This window comes from Phoxinus phoxinus (genome assembly GCF_949152265.1).
Source record: "Phoxinus phoxinus genome assembly, chromosome: 21".
NCBI lineage: Eukaryota > Metazoa > Chordata > Actinopteri > Cypriniformes > Leuciscidae > Phoxinus > Phoxinus phoxinus.
In genome coordinates this window covers 7,675,149-7,699,226 of record NC_136896.1, presented here as the reverse complement: position 1 = coordinate 7,699,226, position 24,078 = coordinate 7,675,149, and the positions used below count along the sequence as shown (strand labels likewise).

The window sequence follows — 24,078 nt, the reverse complement described above, 5'->3', positions numbered from 1 at the left end:
ACCTCTAAGAATTTGCTCTTGTCCTGATTGGTTTTGTTCAGATGGTTTTCTAATAGGTATCTGAGAGACTGATGGCTTTGCTGATGAAAATACATTCTCTGAAGTTTGTTTTTCTCCTGATTTCCGAATTCGGAATACTTCAACCTAAGTACGGAGTCTGGTGTGGAACAATTCAAGAGAAAGCTTTTGGCTGTTTCATAGGCCTCCTCTTCCTCATCCATGGTTTTGTTTGACTCCATGGTTTTGATTGACTCCGTGCTGTCTCTTGCTTCAACATCAACAGGATCTTCATCCATTTTCACAAGACCAAAATCCTCTCCAAGAGTCACAATTTCTTCATGAACCTCTGCATCCTGTACCTTATTGTCAACTGTCATCGAGGCATCTCCTTGTGCCTCATTAAGAAATTTGTTAATTTCCTCTTGAGACTCTGTTATGTTTTCATCAATGTGATGAGCCACAGTTTCCTCTTTTTTCATGCATATGTCCTTGGCCACATTAATGTTAGATCCCTCTTCACTTAGTTCATTGATTTCATTCTTGTAAATGGGAATGCAATGGAGTTCATCATTTTGAGTAGCTTTATCATGGCCCAATTTTTGTATTTTCTCTAAAGCCTGCAGGAGTGCACTGGCACAAGCATCGCCATGGAAACCAACAAAGGCATCTGATAAGCTGAAATTTGCTTCAGTAGATTCAGACTGCTGAACTTTTGAGAACTCTTGCACCCACTGTTTGAGTTTTTCCAAAACTCTGTGCTGCCAAGGAGTCAAATCTGTACTCCTATCAACTTTGTGTTTCTCCAGTCTGTTTTTAAGAGGAACAGGAAACTTTCTGTAGACTTTCTCCTGGTCTTCCACCACAACTAGTCTGAAGTCTTTATGAACTCGACACTTTACTCTATGTGAACCAAGCCCCAAGTCAACATACTGCTGTCCACTGAAGTACACATAGTATTGATTCAAAGCATCATACAGGCTTTCATATAGATTAAGGAGATTCAAAAGGATGACCTTTCGACCTGTCTCCATGCATGCCTTTATTTTACTCACATTGCGGCATATCTGGGCATACTCCTGGTCTTTAGGAAATCCTGATCCAAAGACAATTTCTGGGCATGTATAGTTCTCCTTGGAGAAAATATGGTGTTGGATTATGTATAAGGCAGCATTGTTAGTTGTGAGCAAAAGAAGGTATCGACATTCTTTGTCACTGTGGTGGTTAAGATTCTTTTCAATCATTGTCAATGTACTTGGCCTTGTGAGCAAAAGAAGGTCTCGACATTCTTTGTCACTGTGGTGGTTAAGATTCTTTTCAATCATTGTCAATGTACTTGGCCTTTGGACATCTTGAATGTTTTGGAAGATTTCCAAGAAGTAATCAAGTGGATCAAAATCATCCCTTTTTCCACTGAAGTTTCTCAACACAGCCTCTGCCAACTCGTTGTCACATGGCTCTTGATCTGAATTGCTTACTGTTGCAAAAAGCATTTTTATCAAGCTATAATAATCTCGGAGTCCAAAGAACTGCTCACTGTCAGTTTTACAGATGTTTAGGAAGCCTTTTGCCAACTTTGGCAGAAGGTGCTTGATTTTGAGAAAAACGGGTTGGGAGGATGAGCAGATGCCTTCAGCTGTCTCAACTAAGTCTTTTTCACTTGGGTCCCAACGGGACACAAAAATACCCCTGTTCATTTTTGCTGGATCGAGAGCCCAGTTTGAGATTCCAACAAATCCAACCTTCATGTATGGTTGTGGGTTGTCACTGTCTATGCATCCATCCTCTAGAAGAGGATGCAATGTCTTTAATGGCATCTGAGGAGAGTCCTCTGCAAGTCCGATTTCATCCAGTACAACTACTGACACGTACTCTTCTAAGTTCTTATCCTTTTGGAACCGGGCACAGTTCCGGAAGGTTCCAATGATTCCTTCAGGGCTTGAGTGAGGACTGCACTGAAACGACACCATATGAACCTCCTTTAGTTTCTTGAATAAGTCACAGTGAGAGGCCTGGCGTTGCATTGCATCTGCTATGACAGTCTTAGCAAGAGATTTTGAGCTCCCTGGCTTGCCAACCAGAAAGAGTGGAATTCTCAACTCAATGCAGACCACCATAAGGAAGACATTCTCTTTCAAAGCCAGATTTTTGGCAATCGTTTCTCTTGTTTTGATGTTCCCAAGAAAAACATCTTGGCATGAAGTTATCTCCAGCTCGAGAGACTCTTTGGAGTTGAACTGATCAGGAAAGTATTCGCTGATAGTCTGTAGGTATGGACTTTTGTCTTCAAGTGATGGGTAATAGCAAACACCGACTGCAAGCACCAAGCATTTCAAGATCATCTGCTCCATTTCCATCAAGTGGAAACTTGGGAAAAAATCATCTCTGTGGTTGTAAAACCAAAGCAGGACCCCCATTGATCTCTCCACATCCCTAAGGCTTACGAAGCTGCATTCATCTGCTTGGCCGCGCATGTATTTCTGAGAGGCAGCCAAAACTTTTGTGATCACACTCTGGCATGCTAGGGGCAATCTAAGATCTCTCATTTGTTTTTGCACAATCTGACGAATGTAGGAGAGTTCAGCTGAATCACTTAACTGTCCAAAATCCCATACCAGAGGCACCATGCTTGGGGGTAGCGGGTGAACACGGTACACAAGCTGTCTCATGGGAACTTTACCAAGGCGATCCTCAGTTTCCTCAGCTTTCACTCTGTATCCTAGACCAGCTTTCTCCAAGCGATCAACCATTTTGGGTGTGTGTCTCCTGTATGGATTGCAAGCAGCAATTATTTTCAGACCAGAGTTTTTCTTCAGAGGGTATCCCTGTACAGTTTTGTCACATAGCACTTCCTTAATGGCAAAGATTGCTTCGGTTGTGTTGGCTTCATCAAAAAACAAAACGGTGTCGAGTTTATAATTTTGCCAATTGTTCTGAGCAAGTTCTTCAGCTTCCCGCACCTTCCTATAGATGATGTCAGAAGTAGTGCCTCCATGAACTTTGACTAATTTCATGTTTTCAACATCTCTGCCTTCACGTTGCAGATCACAGAGAAAGCGCACAAGCCGCGTTTTCCCACAGCCAGTTTCTCCCATGATGATCACAGGAATCTCACATCTGAATCTCATATGAATAGCCAACATCTTCATAACATTGTCAGTAGTGAGTTCATATGTTGGATCTGGATCAAACTGTCCTTTTACCCAGCCTTTTTTGGCACCAACAACAAAGGAAATTCTTCGTATCTTGTCTTCTCTGGACAGGTCATCAAAGTCCTCAGAAAGGTTAATTCTTTGTCGCTCAATGTCTGAAAACAGGTCTTGTGTCATCACATTTTCCATTAAGACTTTGCCACTTTTTGGATCGACTGCATTAAGAAGTGTCCCCTTTTTCTTCACATGGAATCCTAAGAAAGACATGGTGAAATGATCTGCATTGAAAAAGATGTATGGGTGAGATTCATTTTCCCATCGTTTTCGAATAGATAGGATGTCTTCCTTATCTTTATTCTCAGAGAAAAAGGAGGGGCTCTGGTCAGAGATGTCAATGGAAGGAGATGCAAAGTCTCGAGCCATGTGAATCATGAATTTTACTATGAAGTCCTTAAAGCCAGTTAAATTGTCAGCAAGGAAGTCTGGATCGCAGAACATGGAATTCTCACAGTCTTTAAGCTGCAGGTTAAGAAACCAAGTAAAATGCTTTAATTCTGCCCATGATGGGTCCTTCAAGCCATAGTTTGACAAAAGATGATGGAGACAGTCAACTGGATCACCTTCTACAGAATGAGCTTGATATTTGAAGTGATCCAAGTTTAAATTCCTGTTGAACCTCTTTAAGTATTGGTAGGGTCTCTGCATGTCTTCACTTTTAAACTCTCCATTATCCATCAGTGGATCCAAGGATGTGTACCCCCCTTTTTTTCTTATGATCTCCAAATCCTTGATGTCTTTAGGGGGCCTGCAGAAGATAGTAGGTAGTGCATCCAAAAACCCATGGGTTGTCTGTAAAACAAATAAATGCAGTATTACAGGTTAGTCCCACAATTAAAACATTTTAATTATGACTCAATGAGACCTTTGTACCAGTCTCACTGAGTCATTTTAAATTATACCAAACATGTATAATACTGTATGATAATTGTATTAAATATAAATAGGATATTAAACCAAATAGATTTTTTGGTGAATTCAGGTAGGGATGGGTGAAGGGAATGATCTGTAAATTGGGAGGTGGTCAACTCAAGTGTTATCGTGTCTCGAATGAAGATGGTAATATAGCAAGAGAGTTCAAATGTTAATTTCCTTTGTTTTCTCAGAGAGTAGCCCTCTCTTCCAGTTCTTTCAGTTTCTCCAGTCTTACAAGGAGCAAAAAGTTAATAAAACTGATAAATAAAAAATGACAACGCAAACATTGTACCTCCATTTGGGTTTGACTCTTTTGACCTTGCTGAAGTACTTCAATTGCCACTAAGTGAGCTGCATTTCTTCTCCATATAGTTCCCTTGCTGTCACTAAGACATCCTAGTATGAGCAATTTGAATAGGAATTCCTCCAAGCCATGACGCACCTGTAGAGTCAAGAAATCCATTAATAGCAATCCAAAATGTAAAAGGAAATGAAGTGAGACAAAATGTAATTAGTCACGCAAAAATAGTATATAATAGTGCATGCTATGATATAGCAAAAATGATTAAGGTATTTTTTGTAAAACATACAGCTGCAGCATCAATGTGCAACAGCACAGGGTCCTGCTCTCTCAGTGGAACCAGTCTCTCAGACAGAGTTTGGACAAGTCCATCCATGTCAACGTATGGCTCGATGAGTCTGATTGTTTGAAAGGTGGCTGTTGAAACCTCTCTTTTGAACTGCTCAAAAAGACGCTTGACATAGAGAGACTTTCCTGTAACAAGATTAGGAAAAAAATCCAAAGCATGAGCATGTCTAGTCTTGTCTACAAGAGAATATAAAACATAACACTTTTTAATTGCACGGTGAACAAAGAACATGTGTTAAGAAAGTAAATAGAGTCAATTTTGAATTACATGTTGACTTGTATAATATATCCAATGCTTACCAACAGCTGGACGTTCAGATACAATCATCCAGACAGAGAGTTCCCCTGGATAGACTTTTGAGTTTGTGACCAGCTGAGATGGTATATGTAAGTGATGGCGAATGTATTTTTTCATTTTTTCTGCAGATATACTCATACCAGTTTGCACCTTATAGTTGCTGAAGAAGGAAGGAACATATCTATCCTGGTTTACAGGACAGACCATCACTAGACGGTAATGAGGCCCAGCACACCGTTCTTGTGTCTCAAAGTATTCCACCAGAGCCACACTCACATCATAGGTCAGTGATCCTGGATTGACTAGAGTGTAAATCTTCTTATGACCGCTTGTAGTACCCTGTAATAGGCATCGGCGGAAGAAGATCTCCACCTCCTCTTTAGTTGTCTCTTCCTGGCACATTAATACCTCATCAGTTGTTGGTAGAGGATGCTGTGGACTCTCCGCATAAAAAGACAATGTGGTACTAATCAGTTCCGCATTGGAACATTGGACAAGGTTCGGCCTTCCCTCTTGTATAATAGGAGGAATCTCTCGTTTGATGTACATTTGATTCATGTCAGAGAGATTGGAGAGAAACCGCCCAAGTGTTTCAACATCAACATGGTGGGTAAGGAATCTGGACATGTTCTCCTTAAATTGCTGCCACAGGTCCTCCAAGCATTCCATTCCAATGTGTAGTAAAGGCAGGCCAAATTCACTATTCTCGTCTGATTCCTCTGCCGTGTCACATTGCAACATAGATTCAGTCTCAGTTGCTTTTTCAAATGCCTCTCTGATCTCATTTAGGGTGCAATCTGGTTTAATAGGAGTCAAAAGATGCCACATATGTTGTGGCACAGGTTTCCTTCTGATAGTGACACTGTTGATCCATTCACAAAGATATACCACTTGCTCTGAAGTGTAGTGATTCAGTGCATAGTACTGAGAGCGCATCTTAGTCAAGTGGCTACACCAGTCTTTATGGAAGTCCTCCAGGGAGCGACACAGCTTTTGAAGCTCCCCTGTAACCTCACCCTGATATTCAACACACTTGCTTAAAAGGGAAAAGCAGACTTGAATACAGGGTTGATCTTGGTGGTTGCATGTTATCTGTGCTCCCCAGTTTCGGAAGAGCATATTACCCGATGTGCGCAACTGCAGAAGGATGTGGCCCATCCTCTGAACTCCTTCAAAAACCTACAGAATGAAAACAGAGGTAAGTCTCTACAAAACAAACTTTCATTTCCTTAAAAAAAACTGATGCAAATAGGGAGATGTAACATGACTGTATCTGGTCTTTTATTGGGAGTGATTGGTGATAATGGACCCAACCTGAGTAAACTTGTTGACTTGATCCTTTCCATGCTCCCCTTTAGATGACATCAACATGAGCTTATTCTGCAGCTCTAAGAGTTCATTAAGATTGTATGTCTTTACTTGTTCATTCTTCATCACTTTTACATGAAAGACATTCTCCAAACCTGTCTACAAACATATAACAACTTATTGTTACCAAACGGATGCTCACAAACTCACCTATTCTACAGAATGTCTGTTTAGTAGAACATTATCATTGATTTAAGAAAGATTTTTGTGGAAGAGGTAAAAGTATGATTTTAAGCTACAGAGCATTTATGTTTTAGGCATTTAACATTTTTATACTAGTGTCTACTCACTTTCCCATTGAAATCTTCAGGCCAGCCCACATGATACACTCCTCCAGTATTGATAGCTGAGGCCAGGGACAAAGACGATTGCTCTACAGAGCCATGAGTGTCCCTTAAACCTTTTAGCCAATCCAACCACCGAGCGGAGTCTATCTGTATACAAGATTTATAGATATAGATATATCATCAACACTTCATTAAAAGCATGTATGGGCATGTCTCATGATAGTGACTTGCCATTTTTAAATTGCATTAAAAATAAGCATAATTTGGCACCTATTCATTGGAAGAATAGAGACAATGTATAATACTTATAAGAGTAGAAAATAAAATTAAAAAGTGTACATTTACTAATTTAACTTATAAAGCAATCTATCATAAGATTCATATTTATGAATAAGGTGTTTATAGAAACTAACCAGTTTATCCAGGAGTTTCTCATCTTTGTCTAGGGTGTTCCATACTTGCTTAGCAAGGTCCATAAACTCTTCAAATCCTGCATTTTCTGATAGTGAGTAAATCAAAGGGCCATAGCCCATCACAGCAGTTTCAAAACTGGCCAGCCTATCAATGTCTGCATCATTCTCTCCAGCAGAAATTGTGGCCAGTTCCATAAAAACTTTCAGGTCCCTTAAACCTGGATGAAAAAGAAGTAAATTGACAGAAATGTATTGAATATGAAGAATTTTTCCACATTATAAAATAGATAAATCTGGAAAATCTTACTTGGAATTTGCTTTTTGACCCATTCAATCAGAGTATCACTATTCACGAATGCCTTCAGACAGGCTGTGTGCTGGTGTTTGACACCTGGCAGTTTTTGCCTGGCGCTGATGAGATCATCACTCAGCGAACCCAGAGTGTTTTGTTTGAATGAGTCATCTTTCTATACATAAAACACATTTTTTTTCACAAATCTAAACAAAAACACATGCATGCTAAATTTAATGTGATCACAATAAAGATTGGTCTCTTACCACTTGAGTCAGGCAATGTATTTGACTGAAGTCTCCTTGTAATCCCAACCCATCTTTAATTGTCAGAATGACCTCAGCAGATTCCGCAGCATGGTGAAGGCGTCTATATTCCTGAATCTGATTGAGACGATACTCTGGCCAGTTCTCATCCTGAAGATTATGGCTTTTCAGCATAGTGGCCATCAAAGTAAACTCTTTTTTTAGACGATCTCCTTCACCCTGATTGCCACACCAGTTCAAAGCCTGGTCCACCTCTTTAAAAGAAGTGTCTCCATTTGCAATCCGTTTGCCAAGGTTAAGGAAGTCAGTAAGACAAGGCCTCCAGATTCTTTCATGGACTTCTGTAAAGTCTAGTGACAAAAGCTGAGGACCAGGCATTAACTGTTCTCTTGCCTTTTCTTCCCATAGACATAGAAGAATGTTGCTGGTTGTCACTTCATACATCTCCCGTGCCATTTCTTGGACTTGCAGATTAGAAGTGTAGAATAACACTTGCCTTGTGTTGTTTTTGTTGAGATCGTCTTTGGAGAAATATGTTTGCACTTCAACCAGTTTGTGCAGTGATACCTCCTGAAGGTTGGTTTTGAACATGTCTTCAAGGGAAGAAACCTCCGGTACTGATGTGCCCACATGGCAGGTATGGAAAACAACATTTTACTATACAATTCTTCAAAGAGCTTCATAAAAGTCTTGGCAGGGGATTTCAAACTGTATGTGAACCCATTTACTGAATTTGATATTATCTCATTCTGCAACCTATGAGGACTGCTCAGAAATCCTGAGATTAATCATGATTTTTTTTTAGATTGTATTAGTAAGAAATAAAAAATAAAATGTGTGTACAATTTTGTGAAGAGAATCTCTCTCTATCTCTTACTTTATACAAAGGAAATATTTTCCAGAACATATTTTAATAAATTTGCTTTGTTTCTAGGCAATACAACAATATAAATGACAATAATTTTATATTTGGAAACAGCATGTTGTCTTTATAATATCACACTTATTATTTATCAGACACAGTATAAATGGGTCTTTCATCTTCATCGTATTTGCGGGTGCTTGGCAACAAAATTTTTGAAAACCACTGTCCTAAGGTACCTTCCTTACCATCAATGACATCCTGAATCTTCCCCAGCATATTTATAAAGTTGGTCATGTACTCCTTCTGCTGCTCAAAGGCTTTCAAGTCATTTTCTCTTTGACTGAGTAGCTCTGACACATCGACTGAGATATTCTCTTCTTTCTTGTTGCTCTTATCTAAAGCCAAAATAAACAAAAATAAACAAAATAAGCAGGTGCCTAATGAAGCCTCTATAAGTAATAATTAAGTAATTAAGAAATGAAGTGAATAAAGGACTGTTCACACCAAGAACTATAACTATAAAGATAACTATTATGATATCTATATTAGCATCATTTGCCGCTTCAAATGCTCAAGCTCTTTAAAAGTCAGGTCGATTCTGAATGGCTGTCAATGGTTTTAATATTCATCAGCTGTAAAAAAAAAGAAAAAAAAAAGTAATAATAATTCTGAAAGTGATCCAATGATATAATTCCTCTGTGTCGTGTGTCGTTATAGTTGTTGTGTGGACTTCCCTATTATCATGGAATTGTAATGATTAATTGTATAGTTATTTTTATAGCTATTGTCCTTGGCATGAATGGCTGTTAAGACTTACACTGGCTGAAAAGCTTCTGAAATTGACTCTTATATTTAAAGATAGTCTTAAGGTGGCCCAGGGGTAAACTTCCCTGGCAAAGGGTCTGAATCAGACAACCCAAGAATGACTGGCTATCTGCTATTAAACGACTGGCATCATCTTCTAACTTCCACTGATTCCAATTGTCTGTGAAAATGAAACAAGCCACAATGTTAATGAACAACTGCTGCCCCTACTGTATTTATATACAAGGATTCTTAAATTGTGTCCAAGTGTTCTTTCTCTGAATAGTCACATTGTTGTTAGACCATGTCAAAACCATGAAACTTGAGACACAGCACCTTGAGACAAAAGGAAGTTGATTGCTGATTGTGACTCCAGTAGACGTCCTTCATGATTCTCCTCAAAGCGAGCTGCTGACTCCACAATAATGGAAGACACGACAGACCATGAAATATCCTTGGAAAAGAGAGAGTGTAAAAGGCCTCCTTCCTTCTTTGCCTGCAAGAAAAGGCCAAAAAGACAAACTTTTTTTACAAAAAGGTACCAGAACAAGATGTACAATTAATTACAAATACACCAATCTACCTAATTATCTGTAAAGGAAAAAAAGAGATTGAGTGATACATAAAACAATACTGCAAAACTGCATAAACAATATAATTATTTCAGCTTCAAAAGGTGACATTACCTTACACTGGTTCTTAATAGCAGCCTCACAAAACTCTCTGAAACAAGACTGAAGGTTTGCATGACTATTCTCAATAGCCTTTGCTGACGTCTCCAGAAAGTACACAGCAATCTTGTCAGTGTCAGAGGTCTGAAAAACAAAAGGAGGATGGCTACATACAGTATCTACTGTACCATTCCAATGTATATGCTTCTAAAATAAGGTTATATCTTACCTGGGACACTCTCCGTTTCAGGTCTCGGTCTAATAAACTCATCCATCTTTCAGAGATGCCTGGTATTGAACACTCAATCCCATACAAATCATTCCACAACTTCAAAGAAGAATATACCAAATTAATATTTTATAGATCTAACCACAAGAACTCTGACCTGCAGATTTGCATAGCACAATTAAACTGTAGCTTAAGACTGTCATGCAGTTGATTAGTTGTACTACACCTGTATTTCTCTAGGGTAAGTGAATCCTGAGGTCTGCATCAGAGAATTGAGGAGCAGCCCATCTCTCCACTTAGAGAAATCCTCTTGAATGTCATTAAGTTTGGACAAAAGATGTTTGTGCTGTTGGTTCATTTCCTCTCCACCCTGCAAAATAAAATGATTTGCTTAAAAAGACAGAATACCATGACTGACGAGAAGACCTCAATGATACAGTACCTTTGAAAATGTATCATGAAGAATTTCAGCCACTTTGAGCAGGAGCTGGAAAGAGAGCACTGTGACTTTGTACTGTGAGACAAGTCGAGCTTTCTTGCAAGCACTCGTGTGAACACTTATGCAATGCTGAAGGATTAAATCCGACGACTTGGGCTCCATGATTCTATTGATTAAAGAAATTCCGCATTAATACCTGCCCAATATCAAATGTCAATAAACCACACATGTAATGAACTTTCATACCGCCCTCTGTCCTCCTCAACCTTCTTCAACAAGAAGTTCAGGACCTTTTCAGTTGCCTGCAATTTAAAAAAACAAACACCGGTTGGTATGAAAGTGTTCTCTCTGTGCCAAATGCAAAACCTGTAGAGCAAGCTATGTGCCCTTAATCAAATACCTCCAGATATTTTTCTGTGTGGTTGGGATCAGTGTTTTGTTCAGTTTCCTTCATTCTGTACATCAGGCTCTGGATCAGGAGTTCAGGAACAGTTCCAGTCATCTGGGCAAACTCAGGGACATCCTCAAATGCCACGATGGAAAGCCAGCTTTTCAACAAGTAAGGCTTATCTTTGGTCATTGGTAAGTGATCTCTGATCATCTGAAGGACCATTCTACAAAATTAAGAACAACACATGTAATCTCACACATATCTATGTTCAAGTCATTATGAAATTTTGAGAATGAAAAATTCCCCTAAAGGTATTCGGACAAACCTCCTTTTGTCAGGGAGTCCTCTAATTCTCTCCCTAAAATATGGATACTCTATTTTTTCAAGTCCTGCCCAACTCTTTTCGTCCAATGCTGAGCCTGGATCTGACTTTGCCCCTTTGCCCTGTGCATTGAGCTTTCTCAATAAATGAAGGACAGGAACAAGTAACACTATTTCAGAGATCAGATTCCTTGAACATTGGTTCATCAGTCCCATCACAGTGCTGCAAAGAAACCAAAGTTATGATGATAATTGACATATAACCATTTTTTAGATACATACAACCATGTCTTTAAAGACATAACCATTCAAAAGGCAATAAATAAATAAGTATTTGCACATTATATAAAACCACAGATTTGTCAAATAAATCTTGCTTACTAGTCAATTGAAGGTAGGGCTGTTAGGGTTGTTTGCATTTCTCCAAGAGAAGCAGTCCTTTCAGAGACAACACAGCAGAGTTTGCCCCAGTCTTTTGTGCTGAGATTCACACTGCAGCCACCGCACACCTTGAACACTGAGAGGGCCACTTCCAAAGATATGGAGCTCTCTGAAGATTTCCCTCCAGATTTTCCTTTTAAAATGGAACTCAGTCTGTCAGAAATCAATCCAGCGACCTAAAACAAAGAGGGCAGATCTAAAGTCCTTCAACTCTTTAGGATAGTCTTTTGGAAATGGAATAAAGCTACATAAAACTCACACATACGTTTATTTGAGAGAGGAAGAGATTCGCTGGAAATTGCAAACGTCTCATGACCGACTGAAAACCTTCTCGGCATCTGTTTAGGTGTTCAATAAGTGTCTTGTTGTCTTCATTGGTAAATTTCCCCCATTTCTGAAACACTCTGTCCAGCAGTACATGAGCAGAGGTCTCCCAGCGTTTGCAAATTTCTTCTTGTTCGTTAGGAAACCACCAGTTCTTCATTTTTTCTTTAAAAGATCTTGAACTTGAACTTATATAACCTTCATAAAGGTGCAGTTCTTGAGAGGAAATAGAAAATAGATCAGGCATGACATCACACATAACGTACAATGACTTACCGAAAAACTTATTAAACACTTACCTTTTACTGTATTGTCAGTGGGGATGTAAACACATCTTGATGCAATTTCCTCAGTGTGGCCATGCTGTTTCTTCACTGCATACTTGTAATATATTTGAACACCCCTTGTAATGTTTTCCAAAACTGGAAATGTTGCTTCAATCAAATAGCCTTCCTGTCGTAGGCCTCTAAGCAACAAGAAATGACATGACAGTAAAAAACACTGACGCTTTACAATACAAAGATCACATATAACTTTTACATCAGTTATATGTTCTTGCATGATTCATATTGTATTTGCTACCTTTAGGCTATAATATGACGACTAGGTTGTCATTATAAATTAATAATAAACTTACGAAAAATGTGTAATTTCTAGTTTGAAGCATTCATTCTCAGTAAGCAGCAAAAGGGAGTCATGCTGTGTGTTAAATGCAAATCTTTTGTCCAGAACAGCATAAATGTAGAAAGTGAACATCGGCTGCTTGTCTGGAGCCCTCACTGGGGAAGATTTTCTATGAAAAAATAGAACGTTATTTAAATAATCTTTAAATTAGAGGTCATATACTGTATCTATTTAGGTCAAACATTTGATATGATAAGTGCATTATCTTATAATGTTGCAAACCTTTTTATACTATCAACCTTATCCTCTGCCGTCTGCTTCTTCTCCCCCTTAGACTCTTTAGTCTTTCCAGCAGCAGCCGCTGCGTACGATTTTGGCTCGTCGGTTCCTGACTTAAGGTTAGTGTTTTGTGAATCTCCTTCTAAATGTTTTTCATATGTGTCTTTATCTTTCTGACGATCTCCATCTTGTTCTCTGCAACCATCTGATAGGTCAGTCCTTTCTTTTGTCTCCTTAGTAGGTTCCCTTGATTCACTCATTCTTCTTTTCTTCCTCTCTACACTTTCCTCCTTTTCTCCATCACTTTCATTTCCTTTGTTCCTTGGCAGCACAGTTTTCACCTCCATGCTATCATCTTCAGGACTGAGGTCTGTTGGCTGTGACACTTCTGTTGTCTCTGTGTTGCCACTGATCTCTGTTTGAGTCTGCTGTGTTTCATGACTGACAGTCTCCGTCTGAGTCTCCTTGTTTTCCAACCTACTTGAGCCTGCTTGAGTCTGAGCCTCTTTGCTCAGCGGCTCAGACTCTGTTGCACCTGTGCTGTGATGTCCATGGCCTCTGGATCTGGATCAGCTTGGGTGACTCGTATGCTTGCCTTTTGGTTGATTCTGTGAATGTGTTCTAAATGAAGATGTGCTGCCATCTCTTTTTTGGGTCCTCTTCTTCTGTTCACCTGCATTTCCTTTCGCTCTACCCTTTCTCTTTTTTGGCATTTCTTCCTTCTTACAGCTTGTGGCTTCCTGGTTCTTGCAAAGGTTCAAAAGTAAAAAATCTTCAAATATAAATATTTTGTAAATGTTATGTAATATATAGGCTATATGGCACAAGGAGACTAAAGGCACATCTTAGTGCTTCACTATTCCAATAGAAATTGGTTTCAGACTGTGTTTAAACTATGATTTTGTATAAAAATGCCATAGTTTGCCACAGAGACTATTGCCTAATAGTCCATGGTATGGAGACATCCAAGATTTTGTCTGTGGCTATTTTGGTTTGGCTGCAAAAACCACAGTTTAAATATGGTTACTACACAATTACATTTTTCATAAGGAAATCACAGAACATTGCATCGCCTTAGTCACACTGTCACAGTAACGACAGTCCACTCAAATTCATAGCAAAGTTTTATGTTTTTTCCACAGCGCATCGTCAACATAATCTCATAATCTTTATAAATCTGTTCACAAATAACAACTTCCTCATTACTTCTTTTAGGTTTCATTAATGGGAAATGATACTGCCTCACATATTTCTCGAAACGGGAAATGTAAAAAATGTCTAAATACAGTTGTTAAACATTTAAAGTGAAATCTAAAATTAAAAAATGCAAATCATGAACCACAAACTTCTGTGAGAATTGTTTACAACAAGCCGAGAGGGTACATAACAACAAAATATATCACGGCATAGGCCTAAGTTACCTGAATTGATCCTTGGCTTTGTAAAATGGTGTCAGATAGCCTACATGTTTTGGAGAGCCTCTCTTCCTGAACAGTTTTCACTCCTGTCAGCAAACCGAACTATTCCTTGCAGTTCCGCTCTCTTCGCTTCTTATATTGCATTCGGTACATAACTTTCAGTTTCGTTTCGCCAGCTGGTTTCTATACACTGGCCGTTCCCTCATAATTACAACGAACGAACGCAAGCTTAACTCATGAATATTAATTAGATCCTCAAACTGACTTTGCTTGACCATCTTAACATTTCTTTATTGTATTAGTGTATTTGAGAGAATAATGATAATACGTATTATTATTAAACGGTATCAATACATAAAAATACTCTATAACTCTGTGTTGCAATATCTAATAATTATTTATTTCTACGATTTAGTGAATGGAACTTCAAAAGGATCAAGATGATGCAACTGTTTCTGGGTTATTTCATGCTGAAAGATGGATTAATATTTAATTCTCACATCCGCAAAAGTCAAGTCTTAACATCCACAAATGTAGAGATGGTTCACTTCACAAGAAATAGTGCCACGGTGTGCATTATACAATGCTAAAGCAAGTGGACCCTCTATATTCAATAGTTGTTTAATGTGGTTCCTTTTTATGCATTTATTTACTGTATGGGGGCATAATTGCTTATGGTCTTAAAATTTCATTAACTTGACATATAACATACACTCATTTCTCTGTAATCAAGCATAATTCGTTTTTTAGTAAAATAAATACTGAAGAGATTAAAGGAAACTTTCACATTTAATTTCCAGGCTTGTCTTAAACTTACAAATAACAGCAGAGTTGATGTGTACAATTGACTATGCTAAAGTTATGACCTTCAAAAAAAGAAATGTTCAACAAACTGATGTGGAGCAAGAAGAGTAATTCATCTTGGATGCTTGTTTCAATTTACTTTAGACAGAACTGACTTAAAGTCTATTTGCCCTTGGAAAAACGTCCTCGTTTTGGCATGTTTGGAAGCCGTGTTCTACTTGGATGTCTCCTCACACGCTGTTTTCCTGCAGGGGACAAGAAACAACATTAGAAAACATAGATTAAAAACTTTGAGACCAGCCAAACTACATTTCTTTTGTAGTTTGTCTGGTATATATTAATGATCATTGACATATTTTACACAACATATTATTGACAGTGAAACAGTTAACGATTTAAAATATTATTAAGAATGCAATTCGTTTTGTAAAAAAAAAAAAAACGTTTTTCACATGTAACAGAGGCAAGCTAGTAAGTTGCTGTGCATGTAAACTTATCTCCCCTGGCCTCAAGAGCCTCAAGTTGGCGACTGACGCCTTTAGACTGCAGTCCTTTTTTTGTAATGGATGCGAGCTGGTAAGAGCTGTGCATGTAAACTTCATTCCCCTAGCCTCAAAAGGCACGCTGGTGCCCGACACCTTTAGGGATCGACCACGTCAAGTCTATAAACACGTGGAAAACGCTGTCTGTGCCACTTTCTCCTCTTTTCAAAAGCGCCCGGGAACGCTGCTGTTGATAAGCAATCATGAGCCGTGTTCTCCATGAAGGCGAAGAAGTTTCAGCAAAGGGCTAATAATGCAAGGGCTGCCGCTGGACTTCCATTAGCTCTACTACTAGTTATAATATTTATGGAGTAGAGAAATAAAAAACCTGCCCTGTACAGCTATGATTGGCTGTTTGTCAATCTTGGCTGAGCTTTCGATGTTGTTAAGGAAAGGCTGAAGCTGATCGGTTGGTTCTTGTCATGACCTGCAGAACGCTTGCGGCATTCTGAAAAGTTGAGGAATTTTCATCTCGATGTGGTGTAGACGTGCCTGGGAAAAACAAGCACGTCGCGCATCGCTCTCTATTTGAGTGCGCTTGTCGTGATCTGTATTTAAGATCACGAACTTGAGCACGCAAAAGACACGACATGTGAACTGCCCCTTAGACTGCAGTCCTTGTTAGCACGCTGCCTCACATGCCAGAGACACCGGTTCGAATCCCGCTCTGAGCGGGTCGAGTAGGACCGGTTACGATTGGTTCCTTGACCAGGATGGAAGTGTGGAAAAGATAACATTCTCTATTCCTAACCTTCTCTCTTTCTCCTCATCCTCTATTTTCTTCTCAAAATCCTCATTCTCAAAAAACTCCATCTCTATACAGGCCAGCAGTTCCTCTATGTCTCCTTCCTCCCCCTTATCCTCTTTGGAGCAGCTCTGTTTCATTTGATTCCTATCTTTGTACTGAGATTCCAGAACCTTCCCTCTCCGGGTCTCACGTTCGAACATCTGCAAAGAAGCAAAAATCCACTCCAACAGCTCAGTGTACATCTACACGACTAAAAATTATTTTGTGTTTTAGAATCATATATCTTTTAAAGGAATATTTAATTCATAAATAAATGTCCTGTCATCATTTACTCTAATTTCATGTTAAATATGAATATTAAAGACTCAAGAGTGAATGTGTTTGCACATGTGAAGGAAGGTGTATCTGTGTCCTACCTCTGAGACCAAGGCCTTCTCATTCTTCTTCAGTCTGAACAGGCTTGGTGACATCCTCAGCAGTTTGACGGTTCCCAGCTGAGATCCACAGCACACCAAACTGTCTTTATTTTGTACACGGATGCTGTACAAAGCTTCGTCACAAACCTGTGAAGTAAAATATATATATATATAAACAAATAATGATTCGATATTTAAGTGGGAGATATTCTCAGTATGAAAAGGAGATATTTAGGACTGACTTTGAGACTGAGAGTAGGGTCCTTCTGTTTAAATAGTATGTCCCATACATCCAAGGTCCCGTCCATCTTCACCGTAAAGAAGACAGAGGGCCTGACTGGACTCCAACAGCCATCTAACAGATAAGTCATGTGATTTCTGTAGAGACAGATTAGAAATATTGGCTCTTGTGGAAGTAGATGCACCAAACAACTCCAAAGCAGTGGTTCTCCACCTTTTTTTTGACTTTTCAGACATTTTTATTGATATATTCAATCAATATGCTTAATTAATTTAATATATTAACCATAGTTAATTCTGTAATTCCAGAAGTTATGTTCTGTATACCAGTAACCATTGTGCTTTCATTTAGGAAATAGAACTTATTATAATATTACCGGTAAGTCAATAATTAAGATAGGAAATCTCTGTAATACAGCCCCGGATTTTTACATGTTGATTTTTAGCCTTTAAATTATTCTCATAAAATAATAATAGTAATTTATTAATTTAATCAATTAAAATATTTTTTTTAAAATTTAAATTCAAAATTAAAGTCATCCTCTGGCCCCCTGATTGAGAACCAATAACTTAAAGTATAGTTGATCAAAATTTACATCACACATAGTAAAATACAACCCATCTGAGTGGTATAAATGTTGCTCTGTCAGTATTTCAGAACAACAACACAGAGGTTCTTACTTGGTGGACATGATGGAGGTCTCATTGATGTCCTCTGACCAGATGCGGGCAGTGCAGTCACCCACGGTCAAGAAGTTCTTCGGAAAGAAAGGGTTCCTCTGCAAGGCGTAAATGGGGCCATGGTGTCCGTGGTATGTGCCAACGATCGACTCGTTTGGGGTTTCTAACTTGCGATTGCATGAGACCACAACCCCCTGCTCTGTGCCCACCATAAACTTGGCCTTGTGTAATCAAAAGGAATTTTTTTTTTACATTTTTAACATGAGTTTCCACAAGGGAAAAGGCCAAACAAAAAGAGAACTGCTCTTACCATAGTGTTCTCAAACTCCATTGAGACGGCACCAAAGGCATTGTCACAGTTTCCCTTCTTACTGGGGTCCAGCACGAGCCGCTTGCTGGGCTCACTGATCTTTCGAATGTCCCAGAACAGCACCTGGAGTCATACCGATACTTCTTTGAGTTTACAGTCCATAACATGACTAATTTGAAGGGTTTGTTATAGCTGTCCAGTTCAAAAAGGTGCTGTGAAATATTGTTGGCTTATTTAATTGTTTGTAGACTATTGTGTCACTGTACACAGACCTGACCATCTGTAGAAGCTGAGAAAGTTTCAGTGCATATCTTTGACTGCAGCCAGATGACCTTGTAGACAGGATCTCTATGGCTATGCTCAATGGCGGACATCTGTACTGGCCGGCTGCCGCTCCGTGTGTCCCAATAGCCTGAAAATAGGGCAAACTTTCTGACTAGAGGACAGTAAAGACATCTAAATGGCACATAAACAGTAGACTGTAAGGACTGCATCTCTGAGCTTGAGTGTGTCAGATCAGATGGATCCAGAGGTGTAAAGTCCAGGTTCAGAAAGTAAAAGTCCTCCTCAGTATTTTGTTCCAATCACCTGGATTTGCTAATTAGCAGTTTTTCAGCCAGGAGATATAACTATTTAGTGAAATCAGCAGGCGGTGTTCATGGGTGGAATAAACATATGGCATTTTACTTTCTGACCCCTGGACTTTACACCTCTGGATGGATCAGATGGATTGAAGAAGCCACATCCGCCTTATATAACCATTCATAATAAAAACAGACCGATTTGTCCATTGTAGCCTCCCCCAACAAGGATGTGAATATCTTTGGGGTTGTACTCCAGACAAACAAGTGGAGATACAGGTTTCAGAGTCATCTCCGGTTTATTGCTTTTTTCTGTAGGTGGGAATAAATAAATACAATTATTACCAAGAGTGGCATGTGTGCCAGAATAATATATATGTGGACGACATTACCAGTGTTCCATATATATGAGTCAAAGCTCATATTTTTAGGTGCTCTCTGAAATTCCAGGCAAGAGTAGGCAACAGCGAGTTTATGATTATCGAGTGGATGCCAGGACAAACTGGTGGCTGCACGCTTTTCTTTATTTGGGTCTCTAGAGAAAACCACAAAGCATTTGAGTTACATTAGTGGGACAGAAACTACATACTGTGTCTACCTACCTATGTCTAAACAAGGTGTCCATGTGCCCTAATGCGTGTGCTCACCTGAACACATTGATTGTTCTCGCTGATGGCTCTTGCTGATGGCTCGGCTTCGTTTTCTTAACCACCCTCTTAGCTTGATAAAAATCTGAGTAGATGTCAGCTTTGCTCTGCTTGACACAGTGTTCTGTGACCTGCAGCGGACAGGAAGACAATACTCAGACTCAGAATTACAATCACTTCATGAACTCTACTGAGGACCCTATGGGTACCTGCTGCATCTGTGAGATTTAAAGAGCAGGTCTGAGAAAGATGGAGATAAAATCTGAAAGCAAAACCAAATTCAATTTAATTATCTCCCTGCTGTCTTAAAGGACTTGTTCACCTTGAAATTAAAAATCTGTCATAACTTCCAAAACCATGTGACTTTCTTTCTTCCATTGAACACAAAAGTCCTGAAGATTGTAATTGATCTATGCAATTGCCCTGTCAATGCCTATGCAATTGCAATGAATGAACTACAGCTTTCAAGCTTCAAAAGGCAAAAGCACTATAAAAGTATAAAAGAATCATACAAATAATGCACCTGTCTCATCACATGGGTTTGAAACAACATGATGGTGGTCAGAAGTACAGTATTTTCATCTTTAGCTGAACTATTCCTTAAACACTACAGTTCCTGACATACTTCTAAAATGTTTTTTTAAATTTTTATGGTAATTATGGTTATGGTGTTGGCACTCACGGTAGCAATTTCCATAACCGTGTGCTGATAACACACATCCTTCTGCACTTTCTTCCTGTAGCGGCCAGTTGCCTCAATGTCGCTTGCATCCATCGTTTTCGGCCACCCCCCCTCTGCATGGTTCATTCCATGTGACACTGTCTCAGAGTCAATTTGAGTCTCTGCGTTCACCTGAACAGGTCAAAAAGACATTTTCACGTCTCCACTCTCCACCATGTCCTAATATCCTGGATAAAATATTAATCTCAAAAAAGAGGATGGAAATATATCTTGAATTAAGTTTCTTTTTTGTATCTCATTGGTAATTAGATTTTCCATTAAATAGTTTATGCTTTAAAAAAAAGAAAATGGGGCAAGAAAATATAGCCTAAAAAAAATAAATGATTAAGTTTTGTTTTTAAAGCCGTTGAAATTGATCATGTTTAGTTCTGATTAAGAGAATAATTTAATAGTAAAAGACAAAACAGTCATATTTGACTAATCTCGCTGCTGTTCACATCATTGTTGCTCTTCTCACTCATTCTGTGACAATTCCTTGTGGAATTGTGTGCCTAGAACTACAGATCTCTTACTATTAAGTCGGTGGCCAGAGAAGGGTCAGGCGGGATGTCCTCCTGCACCACCATACTTTCTGAAATGTTACATGACTCAGTGCCCTCTGTGTCCATTTTGAAAGCTAAAGGGGAAAAATGGGATAGGGACATGTAAATAAGGCCAGGGAGGGAGGGGCATAAAGAGGCACGTTAGACAGTTATTAATATTAACATTAATAAACATTAAATAATATTATATAATTAGCTGACACCCTCACATAACTGGAACATTTTAAATGGCCAGTTCATACCTTGCTTCCCTTCTAACGTTACATTACTCACATCACTGGGCAATAGAGATAACTTCTGCTCTTTATTTCCATAGTTTAAAGGTAACTTTAACGTTAACGTACATCATAACAAGAATGACCCATAAAACAGACAATTTGGTAACTTAGTACGACTGTGTGCTAAACACCTTGCTGAAGGAAACAATATCCGCCACTAGAGAGCGCTAATGTTAAACTATGGAAGCTTGTTTCAGTCACAGAATAAAACGTTTTAAAAGATAATTGCGACTTTTTATCTCACGTTTGTGGGTTTACATCTCGCATTTCTGACTTTTCCTCAGAATTGTGCAATATAAACTCGCAATTCTAAGGGGAAAAGTCAGAATTGAGAGATATAAACTCGTATGCGAGAAAAAAGTCAGAATTGTTAGATAAAAAGCAAAAAAATATATATTCTGTGGCGGAAACAACCGTCCTAAACTAACGTAAACGTTCACATTTGATGTATCGGCAAACATGGCACAATTAAAGCTAATAAAATCTCGTCTTATTTAGTTCTTCTCCACACATTTCAGTAATTATTGAGATGTAGCTGCTAAGTTAACCCTTTTAAGATATTTTAGGTTTGAAAAATCTGCCGTTGACTTACCTTGACACTGGCAGAATGTGCAAGACTCAAAATATAACCGACAACGATAACGTCATTCTAAAAAAAGAAACACAAAAACCTCGTACCTCATGAATATTAATGAGATTATACTGAGATCGGGTACTGAGGCGAACACACAACCTAATAATTAATATTCAATAGCCAAATCATTACCATATTGTAAAACACCACCGACTACTGTAGGAACAAAAAACTAAAAACAATTATATTGTTTTAATTGTTTTATTTGTTTTAATAATGTTATACAAGTTACAAAGGAAAAATGAACAGAACTACAGAAAATACTAAACATAACACAATTTATTTTAAAAAAATCATATTTGTCTAAATATTCCAAAAAGCTTACATTTTCTCATTTGAGAAACTTGGTAAAGAGACATTAAATAGTTTTTTTATATTTTTTTATCTAGATACATTAATGTACAAATTAAATCTTGCCTTGTGTAGAAGATACCTAAATCAGTCCTAAACTTGTGAATTATCAGGTTTCTTAACTCTTCGCACCACCACCCTGGTCCTGCGCCCCTGTCTTGTGCCAGGCTGAGGCTCAGCTGGATTTCCCTCTCCCTCAGGAGGTGGGCGCTCCACTCGACTCCTGCCGGTTCGGGCTTCATCCACAAACAACTCTGTGCCCTCAAACTTTGTGGTCAGCTCTGCAAGTCTCTCTTTCAAAGAGTTAAATTCTTTGTAGAGGTCATTTAGGGCTTCAGATAATGGCTGAATCCTGAAAAGACCACATTAAATGGGACAAGTACATTGTGAAAAGAGACACGTTTCCACACTTTAGTTCTGTTTTAAAGGTAACACTTATTTTTCGGATTTTCTTATATATATAATCATAGGCATTTACCATACCTCCCATAGTCTGGTAGCACAGTATTGTGATCATTCAGAAGGAGGTCTTTGACTTGGGTCATGATGGCATATTTCCAATTATCCAATACTAAGGTGAGATTGGCACATCCTCTCAAGTTCACTTTCTCGGCTAACAAATGGAGGGGGGATATGTGTGAACGAACACACACACACACACACACACACACACACACACACACACACACACTATGATATTTTCATATATATTTGACAATATAACTTACATTTGCAGAAATTACCATTTCAAAAGCTTTTAAACGAAAATTGTACAAACTTTTATTGTACATCAGTATTTCACCTTCAGCTCTGTAGTCCCACTCTGAAGACTGTCTTGTGCTTTTCTGAGCAGCTCCCATGGAGAGCACAAAAAGTAACGGTATGAGACAATTCATTCCTGTGTAAACAAATAAATTCACATGATCACAATTTGTGATGGTTTACAATGGCTAAGAGATGATGGGGTTAAATAATGTAGTCATATATTGAAGTACTGCCAATATAAAAAATCAAAATAATATTTATTGCAAGAAAGAAGTGCTTACCTGAGGTGGGTCTGGTCTCACACTCCACTGAAATAATAATAATTTTATTATAATAATAATAAATAAATGTAAAATGTGTCTTTCTGGCTTTATATATTCATCCCGACCTAATCCCGCCCACTGGCTAGGGTTGTGTCTAAAAGCGGAGTTATGTTTCAGTTTTAATGTCATACTTTCTTTTATAAGACACAGCTTATAAATCAAGGACCCATCTGCCTTGTTCATGTATATTCAATATACCTAACCAAAAGTTTAATTGGATACACAACTACGGTACAGGCAAATCTCTAGAAATCTGTACAGGGTAAAAAAAAAAACATCAAACAGAGAGAAAATAATGGTAAAGAAATAATATGTAACAAAAATATGAAACGATTTAATGTTAAATTGACCTATTACAAATAGGTATGACGTATAAGGCTTCCATATTTCACTGGTGTGGATGAGTTCACACGTTCACATCGGCTAAAAGCATACTGACAGCGACAACAACATGCCAATCACCTCTTCCCAAGTTCAAAGGTAAAAAAAAGCACCTCTCAAGGACCTACAACTGTCCCATAAAATTGGTCATTACTTCTGTGGAGGGAAGCTTAGAAAGAGATAAAGAGTTATGTTGAGAGGACTAGATAAGATCCAGATGTGTCTGGGGTTATAGATTGAACTTCAGAGAGCTTCAGGTAAGATGTTTGATGTCGAGTTCACTTTACCTCAGCATTCCAGCGACTCATCTGCCACACACATGAGGTCCTTCTGATTGGCTGGAGGTAAAACTTCATGTCTATTCTTCAACCAATGTTTTTGGTTTGGCATAGCCATTTTTAAAAACATTCTGTAAAGTATCCCACCTCAGGTTACCCTCATATTCATTCTATATAACCAGTTTGTTAAAACAATTTGAACAATCTAAGTTCAGGTGCAGCTTTCATAAATTAACCTATAATGGAAGCGGTAGGTATTATGATGTCCATGCATCTCCACTCAGCAGAAGACCTATTTTAAAACAAAAACTTTGA

General features: G+C 38.5%; 3 protein-coding genes across 4 annotated transcripts in view; all 3 read right to left on the bottom strand.

Annotated features, from left to right (window-relative positions):
- rnf213b (ring finger protein 213b) overlaps positions 1–14,692 on the bottom strand; it is a 31,157-nt gene extending 16,465 nt beyond the window's left edge. Inside the window, exons 1-25 of the mRNA XM_079594520.1 lie at positions 14,504–14,692; positions 13,086–13,828; positions 12,817–12,972; positions 12,479–12,645; positions 12,121–12,395; positions 11,796–12,031; positions 11,419–11,637; positions 11,103–11,316; positions 10,949–11,004; positions 10,706–10,868; positions 10,490–10,633; positions 10,264–10,362; positions 10,050–10,178; positions 9,700–9,859; positions 9,377–9,544; positions 8,805–8,954; positions 7,695–8,311; positions 7,444–7,603; positions 7,137–7,354; positions 6,727–6,870; positions 6,383–6,535; positions 5,071–6,247; positions 4,712–4,896; positions 4,414–4,563; positions 3–3,998 (exon numbers count right to left, since the gene is read on the bottom strand). Coding sequence (XP_079450646.1) covers positions 3–3,998; positions 4,414–4,563; positions 4,712–4,896; positions 5,071–6,247; positions 6,383–6,535; positions 6,727–6,870; positions 7,137–7,354; positions 7,444–7,603; positions 7,695–8,311; positions 8,805–8,954; positions 9,377–9,544; positions 9,700–9,859; positions 10,050–10,178; positions 10,264–10,362; positions 10,490–10,633; positions 10,706–10,868; positions 10,949–11,004; positions 11,103–11,316; positions 11,419–11,637; positions 11,796–12,031; positions 12,121–12,395; positions 12,479–12,645; positions 12,817–12,972; positions 13,086–13,429 — 9,480 coding nt within the window. The 5' untranslated portion in view covers positions 13,430–13,828; positions 14,504–14,692. The remainder of the gene's footprint in view (positions 1–2; positions 3,999–4,413; positions 4,564–4,711; positions 4,897–5,070; positions 6,248–6,382; positions 6,536–6,726; positions 6,871–7,136; positions 7,355–7,443; positions 7,604–7,694; positions 8,312–8,804; positions 8,955–9,376; positions 9,545–9,699; positions 9,860–10,049; positions 10,179–10,263; positions 10,363–10,489; positions 10,634–10,705; positions 10,869–10,948; positions 11,005–11,102; positions 11,317–11,418; positions 11,638–11,795; positions 12,032–12,120; positions 12,396–12,478; positions 12,646–12,816; positions 12,973–13,085; positions 13,829–14,503) is intronic.
- A 580-nt stretch (positions 14,693–15,272) lies between these two features.
- Positions 15,273–21,725, bottom strand: dnai2a (dynein, axonemal, intermediate chain 2a). The gene is made up of 13 exons (XM_079594521.1): positions 21,624–21,725; positions 20,724–20,827; positions 20,152–20,322; positions 19,470–19,600; positions 19,215–19,357; positions 19,021–19,134; positions 18,514–18,653; positions 18,242–18,364; positions 17,932–18,152; positions 17,253–17,388; positions 17,011–17,157; positions 16,598–16,794; positions 15,273–15,549 (listed from the first exon to the last, which is right to left on the bottom strand). The coding sequence occupies exons 2-13, from the start codon at positions 20,817–20,819 to the stop codon at positions 15,519–15,521; spliced, it is 1,650 nt and encodes a 549-aa protein (XP_079450647.1). The 5' UTR covers positions 20,820–20,827; positions 21,624–21,725; the 3' UTR covers positions 15,273–15,518.
- Positions 21,726–22,092: 367 nt separating this feature from the next.
- On the bottom strand, positions 22,093–23,072 carry LOC306989814 (uncharacterized protein). 2 transcript variants are annotated; one of them, XM_079595826.1, is made up of 3 exons: positions 22,819–23,072; positions 22,500–22,629; positions 22,093–22,368 (listed from the first exon to the last, which is right to left on the bottom strand). In XM_079595826.1, exons 1-3 carry the CDS (start codon positions 22,910–22,912, stop codon positions 22,110–22,112), a joined length of 483 nt encoding a protein of 160 aa, XP_079451952.1. In that variant the 5' UTR covers positions 22,913–23,072; the 3' UTR covers positions 22,093–22,109. The 2 variants fall into 2 exon arrangements, with proteins under 2 accessions (XP_079451952.1, XP_079451953.1); XM_079595827.1 differs by lacking the exon at positions 22,819–23,072 and adding an exon at positions 22,795–22,799.
- Positions 23,073–24,078: the final 1,006 nt, after the last annotated feature.